Raw genomic sequence first — 7500 nt, forward strand, 5'->3', positions numbered from 1 at the left:
TGATGAAAAAAAATGACAAAGATATTATAATATTAATAAAAATGAAGATAATAATTATGAAAGTAATGAAAACAACGAGAACACGTTTATCACAACAATTGATAATGATGAAAAAAAATGATGATGATGATGATGAGGACGACAACAACAACAACGTTTATCACAGCAATAGATGATGATGATGATGATGATGATAATGAAGGTTAATATGTAGTATCCACCAAGGAAAGTAAATATTTTAAAGTGCTCAGAAAACGGGGGATAGGCCAACTATTTATGCTATATATCTATTAAGGCACCATTTCAATATCACACGAAATCAATGCATCATGAAAGCTGATAAAGGGCTTGAAACATTTCTTCCATGAAATTGAAACTTAACCCTCTCCTTAACAACAAGACAAAAGTTGTTGCATTTTTTTTTTTAACGACAGAATGATGTAATGAGTGTTTTTCTTAAGGAAATTTTATAAAATGCATGCTGTAATTCTCTAGGGATTGAGTAAAAAAGAAAGTCTTATTTTTGTACATAATTTCAATCTAAGCTAATTTTGTAGTCGAGTAGATTTTATAGTTTCATTATTGCTTACCAAAATTATACAGGCCACTACGATTGATACGGAACTCAAAGTGCAGTACAAAAATATTGTGTAGTTGATGAAGCCTTCGTCAATATCACAGGAAGATGCATTCCGCACAAAAGCGCAAATATCAGATCCATTGAGGGAATGCAAATGACTGCACTGAAATGAATAAACATATTTTAAAGCACTTTAAAAAAACCCCCAAAGAGTATAAAATGTGCTAATGAACTCAATATACAAGTTTTGGATTGATTTTTGAATTATGAGAGTATGTCACAGTTTTTAGCCAGTTTCAGAAACCGAGAAGCTTAATCAGTAGAGCTTGTGTGGTTTTGTGGTCAGTTAGTATGACACTACATTCCTGACCTGTAGATCAAGGGATCAAATTCCGCCACGGGCAATGCAAAGTTAACTCCTTGAAAAAGGCTTTTATTCACATTTTCTCACCATACTCTGTCCGATGTAAAATGAGTACCTGGTAGGTACTAGCACTGTCCCTGTTGGAAATAAGTTATAATAGTGTATTACATGCTAAATGTCTTCATCTTTACATTAAGGGTTCTTGATGCTCCTTGCAAAGAGATTTGAGCGCATTTGATAGATATTGCGCAATATGAAAGCTATTTTTTAAATTTCATTTTTTAAAAGAGCACCTGACTCGCATACAATCAAGTTAGTTCAACACTGTCTGCCCAACAACAGGAGACAAGATATATACACGTCTAAGTCTAAAACAAGACTAAAAAGTTAGAATGCTGCAATACAGCTCCCATCTTATTTAAAGAGTCACATTATAGTCTGATAGACAGACTCCATAGGCTTCGTGGCTGGAATTAATTGCCCTTTTCAACCTGAAAACTATAAGAAATTACAGTCCACGATAATCTCAGTGATATCTTCTTCCTTCCTTCCCGGGTTCCATCTCTTTCCAGAGGTCGGATGTCATGGCCTTCCATCCTTCACGGTCCATTGCAGCCTCGTTACAGTCTGCCATGCGCCGTCCTGTAGCTTCCTTGATGCCATCTGTCCAGGATTTCCTTTGTCTTCCTCTGCCTCTCTTTCCTTCAATTCTTCCCTCCATTATCCTTTTTTCGAGACTATCATGTCTTCGCATATGTCCAAAATATGACAGCTTTTTGTGCTTCACAGTCAAAAGAAGTTCTTTTTGTTTTTGGCCCATTAGGTCGAGGACTTCGATGTTTGTTTTTCTTGCTGTCCAAGGTATTTTCAGTATTCTCCTGTACGTCCACATCTCAAAAGCTTCAATACGTTGTTCTGTCTGTGCGGTTAGTGTCCACGTTTCACAACCATAAAAGAAAATGGACCACACATAGCATTTGGTGCATCTCATTCGTGTTCTGTGGAGATATTTGTGTTGTTGAGGATTGGCTTTAGTTTCATGAACGCATTTTTGGCCAGCATTATTCGTCTCCTGATCTCTTTGTCAGACTTTGCATCGGATGTTACCAACTGCCCCAAGTACGTAAACTCCTTTACTTGTTCCACTGGACACTCTTCTATTTCTATATCTATTTCTATGGGCTCTTTCTTTTTTGTTATCACCATTGTTTTTGTCTTCTTCGCATTCATGAACAGCCCCTTTTTTTTACTCTCTTCGTTCACTTTTGAAAGTAGCTTCTGTAGGCCTTCCTTACTTTCCGCCAACAGGACAGTATCGTCAGCGTAACGTAGATTGTTGATGTTGTGGCCACCAACCTTCAACCCTTGTGCTGTTTCTACTTGCCGAAAAATAGACTCTGTGTATAAATTAAACAAGCAAGGAGACATAACACATCCCTGGCGCACTCCTTTCTTGATTTCAATTGCATCTGTTGTATCTGCCTGCACTTTTATCTGAGCCTTTTGCTGCCAGTACAGATTAGCGATTAGAGCCACATCATTCTCTTCCACACCTATTGCCACAAGGTCCTGGATAAGTTTCTGATGACTAACAGAATCAAATGCCTTTGAGTAGTCGATAAAACAGGCATATATGTCTTTTTGGACCTCTAAGTATTTTTCTGACAGGATTTTTAAGTCGAAAATTGCCTCCCTGGTGCCACTGTTCTTTTTTAATCCAGTTTGCTGTTCTGAAATCTCACGATCTACTTTTGACGAGATTCTTTTCAGGATTATTGTCAGGAGGAGTTTCAGTAGATGGCACATAAGACTGATTGTTCTGTAGTCCGAACACTCAATTGCACCCGCTTTCTTGGGTAGCAGTACGAAGATAGAAGTGCGAAGGTCTTCTGGGATGTGCGTTGACTCGTATATTTCATTCATAAGGTCCGTTATCACATCAACACCAAATTCACCCAGTGCTTGCAGCATTTCTGTTGACACCCCATCTATTCCATTTGCCTTCCCTGTTTTCATGCAGTATAGGGCTTTCTCTACTTCTGATCTTAGGATTGTGGGTCCCCGTAGAAAGGACTGTATATGGTTGTCACCTCTGTCCGCATTGAATAGCTCCTCCACTTATTCTTTCCATCTATTGGCGATTTCTTCCACCTCAAAGAGGAGTCTACCTGATTTATCTTTGATACAACCGCCAGATTGAGCGTTTTTATATGTGAATTTCTTGATTTCAGCAAACATTGGTCCAGGGTTTCTCTCATGTGATAGCTTCTCAATACGGTGGCACTTTTCATCAAGCCAGTCTTCTTTAGCTTGGATACACTTTTTCTTTACTGATTTGTCCAGTTCATTGTATCTAGGGGTGCCCTTTGAATGTTTCCGTTCTCTCATAAGATTCAAAATCTCATTCGTCATCCATTCTTTCTTTGCTTCTTTAGATTTTTTGTTTAGCATTTTCTCGTTTGTAGTTGTTATTGCACCTTTAAGAGAGGACCATTGTTTATCAATTCTACTCTTATACGTTTCTTCTGTTTCTTTATTTGTGTCTTCTTGTTCTTCCATAAGACAATAATACCTATTTTTACTACTCTACAGCATATTTCGCTCTTAGCTCCTCGTTTCTAAGTTCAGCTAGATCGTACTTTATGTGTTCGTCCCTTTTCTGTTTGGGGATTTTTAATTTAACTTTTATTTTCACCATGATGGGAACATGGTCCGATCCAATGTCAGCACCCGGGAAAGTTTTACATTGGGTCACACAGTTTTTGAATCTGGTTTTGATGAGAAAATAATCTATTTGGTTTCTGTATATATCTCCTGGGCTCTTCCAAGTATATAGGCGCCTCTTTGGTTGTTTGAATATGGTGTTTATTATGGTCATGTCGTGGGACTCGCAAAATTGGACCAGACGTTCACCTCTCTCGTTGGACTCTCCTAGACCACAACTTCCCATGCACGGTGAGATTGCTGCGTTTCCAACTTTCGCATTGAAATCCCCCATTACGACAACAATGTCACTTGATTTTATGCATTTGAGGGCCTTGTTTACATTTTCATAATGTGCCTCGACCTCCTCATCTGGGTGATCACTCGTTGGTGCATAAATTTGTAGGAGCACTAAATCAAAAGGTTTAGCTTGGATTTTGCACATTAAGATGCGGTCATTCACGGGCCAATACCCAGTTACTGATTTAGCAATTTTGTTTTTCATCAGATGTCAACGCCTCTGTTGTGCTGAGTATTTCCGGAGTAAATAAAAGTGTGGCTGTCTCTTTTTATTATTCCATTGTCTTTCCATCTTGTCTCTGAGACACCAAGGATATCCATATTCATCGCCTCTGCCTCCATAATTAGATTATGGAGCTTTCCTGCTTGAGCAAGTGTTCTCACATTCCACGTGCCAATTTTTAAAGGAACATTTCTTGTCTTCAAGGTAGGTAGATCAGTCTCTCTGGCTTTCCCGAGGGCTTTCCACCAGAAACGTCATAAGGTGCCATCTTTTGGACATTACTTAATTCCTCTTCCCTGTACATATTTACAGCTTGATACTTAGTTGCAGGGGGCCCAACGTCACAAGCATCTCTAACACTATATCTCTGACTAGCCATGACTAACTATGAATGATACGTGGTAAGGTTTCCCCCTTTTCCACGGTGGTAGCCGCTATCTAATTTTGTCTCAGACGCGCCTCTTTGTCTACCACAGACTTGCTGTCTACGCCTACTTTTACCTAACCATATCCAGACTTTGTGCACTAGAAGGTGAGACATTACCTATTCTACCCTACTATGCGAGTCACTCAATGTCGTTTCGCAGGTCAGTCGAGACTCGGTCCCGGGTGTGGCCGCTGCGTGCACTACAGCTTCTAGGAGCCAGACATGAGCTAGATATGCAGGTGTGGACCAGTGGATCCTGACCATCCGAAGATGCGACTGTCTCTCACCGAAAGGTACTACCACTCCCTCCATACCCTACACCCCTCATATACCATGATAAAAAAAATAAAATAAAAAGACATATTTATAATTAATGCTTTCCTTTCCCCTCCTCGGGAGTGTCCCAATAGCATAGAAGGCAAAGTATGCACCTTAAACATACATCGCATTTTTTTACATCCCATTATTCAATGAGAATCAAACTTACATCAGGCCCCGAGTCTGACATCTTCAACTGACCAAATTAATCTGTAATCAGGAGGAAAAAAAAGTTAATTTATGTTGATACGTCATAAAAAAAATAAATTACATTTGGCACAAAAACCTTTTCAAATCAATACATCAAACTGGTAATCAACTACCAGTGACTTAGAAGTGCGGCTATGTGGTCTTGTGGTATGACACTCGATTTCCATTCTGAAGTTTCTGAATTCGAGTCCTGCTCTGAACGGTTCATAGATGAGTCCTTGGAAAAGGCTCTTTACTCACATTCTCTCACCATACTCAGGTTTAAAGTGAGTAACTGGCTAGTAACACTGTTGTATCTGTCGGGAAAAATTGTAATATCGCCTCAGAGGCGCCATGTCTCATCCAGCATGTTATGTGTCGCTGTTAGCTAGGGATCCTTGTAAACTGCTTGGAGCAACTTTAGTGGATATTGCACTGTATAAAAAATAGCTCAAGAGGTGAAAGGTGATACAATTATCCCAAATATATTCAAAATAATCTTTAACGCTTTTGACACTTTTTAGCTGATTTTCTTTCTTTTTTTTTTTACTCTCATGCCATTACGACTAAGCCCACAGTCTAAGAATTATTCACATTGAATGCCAAAAGCTCAACTGGTAGATCATTCGCTTCACAAGCAAAGGGGCTGGTGTCGATCAAAGATGCATTCAGGTATATTTTTACTGACCTCTTCCTCCCCTGTACTGTGAAGCAATTACTCTTGTTTATTTAACGCTGTAGAAATCAGGATAAATTCACGACTGACTATTTAGGAATTAAATATTCATTACTCTCCGATGATGACAACCCTTAAAATTAGCAATGGGCAAATTCTTCGCGCTCGTTGTTTACATGTGAATACTGTACAAGTCGTGAAAACTCAATTCGTCCCTTTGTGGTGAATGAGAATGATTAGACATCCGACATCCTTTTTTAAGACACGAGAGTAAATAAAGTATTATAAAGACAAAGCCAAAGACATGAGACTATGACTATGACACCATGTGCTGATAAATGATTTTGATTTGTTACGAAACTCCATACGTATGTGACTATACTTTAGCCTACAACGCACCCCCATTCCACTATCCTTTATATTGATATAAATAATATATATTTTTAAAAAAAAGAATATCAAGATAAAATTAAATTAAAGCGAAGTCAGTGCTATCTTAGGCTAGGAGGAACTTAGAGATAAGTAAGGCAAGGTACTCACATTTTGTCATCTCAACGAGATAATAAACATCAATTTATATTATTGAAAAATATCAGATCGTGACAATACAATCCTCAAGTTTTCACAATTCTTTCATCTTCGCGAAGAAGAATTGAGCTCATTCCTGACAACACCCAGTGGATTTCAACTAGCGGCACAACCGATTCGACCGACACTGACTGACACAAAACACACAGGGTTGCCAGATTATTTTTCAACAAAATGCCAGGGGAAGACTCAAAAAATGCCAAAACACTCAAAAAAATGCCAAAGTCTGTTGACTCCCACCCCCACTAAGAAAACTACTCACTTTTGAAAGACAATTTACTATCATATCCTGGTGGCTTGCGTGTTTTCTTTTCTTTTCTTTTTTTTTTTTTTTGAATTATACTAAATTTCCTGTTGGGGTAATTTTTTACCTACGGACTACTAAGTGGAGTGCTAAACCACTACACCACGGTTGGATTTTAAGAATGAAAAAGAAATACATTAACATGAAAGGTAAATACGTAAACAGTTAAATAATTATTGACAATATACACGAGTTTTGCAGGAGATTCCCAGAAAACTTACGAGGATACTTGTCGAGGGCTGAATTTGAGTGAATATCTGAGGGAGGCAGGGCTAGTTCAGGGTGTGAGTTTTAATAGCAAAGTTTTCCGATGTGAAGAGATTTGTTTTTACGCGTTTAGAAATAATTAAGAAAAGGTGTCATTTGAAGTATAATATACAAGAAAAGAAAATGCCAAATGAAAATGCCAAATGCCAAATGATTTTTCTAATGCCAAACGGTTTTCAAAAATGCCAGATTTTTGGAATCTGGCATTTAAAATGCCAAACTGGCAATCCTGAAAACACAACACAAAGCTGACTGACAAGTCAATTTACCTTTGACCCATGCTCACCTTTAACCTTTGATGTTCTATTTCGAGCGAAACCGGATAAATGAAACATGGCGTTTTACCGAACGCCCACGTACCATCATCATCATCATCATCATCATCATCATCATCATCATCATCTTTATCTAGAATTTTGAGCACGGCTTGTTTACATTTTTGACAATTGAAAACCTATAATATTGCAACCTAGGTCACATGAGCATACTTATACAGTGCAATCTGGATATGTCGATGTTGCTTAAGTCGATTTTTGTCCAAGTCGATTTTTTTATTGGTCC

The 7500-nt window shown here is 38.3% G+C and overlaps 1 protein-coding gene across 2 annotated transcripts in view; it reads right to left on the reverse strand.

The window, feature by feature from the left end:
* LOC144967909 (mitochondrial sodium/calcium exchanger protein-like) overlaps positions 1-6505 on the reverse strand; it is a 29483-nt gene extending 22978 nt beyond the window's left edge. For both annotated transcript variants that reach the window (XM_078905671.1, XM_078905670.1), the window contains exons 1-3: positions 6321-6505; positions 5085-5125; positions 591-743 (exon numbers count right to left, since the gene is read on the reverse strand). In XM_078905671.1, coding sequence (XP_078761797.1) covers positions 591-743; positions 5085-5105 — 174 coding nt within the window. In that variant the 5' untranslated portion in view covers positions 5106-5125; positions 6321-6505. The remainder of the gene's footprint in view (positions 1-590; positions 744-5084; positions 5126-6320) is intronic.
* Between the last annotated feature and the right edge of the window lie 995 nt (positions 6506-7500).

The sequence above is a fragment of the Berghia stephanieae genome, chromosome 3 (genome assembly GCF_034508935.2).
Source record: "Berghia stephanieae isolate SIO BIC M18660-M18661 chromosome 3, UCSD_Bste_1.3, whole genome shotgun sequence".
Classification (NCBI taxonomy): Eukaryota; Metazoa; Mollusca; class Gastropoda; order Nudibranchia; family Aeolidiidae; genus Berghia; species Berghia stephanieae.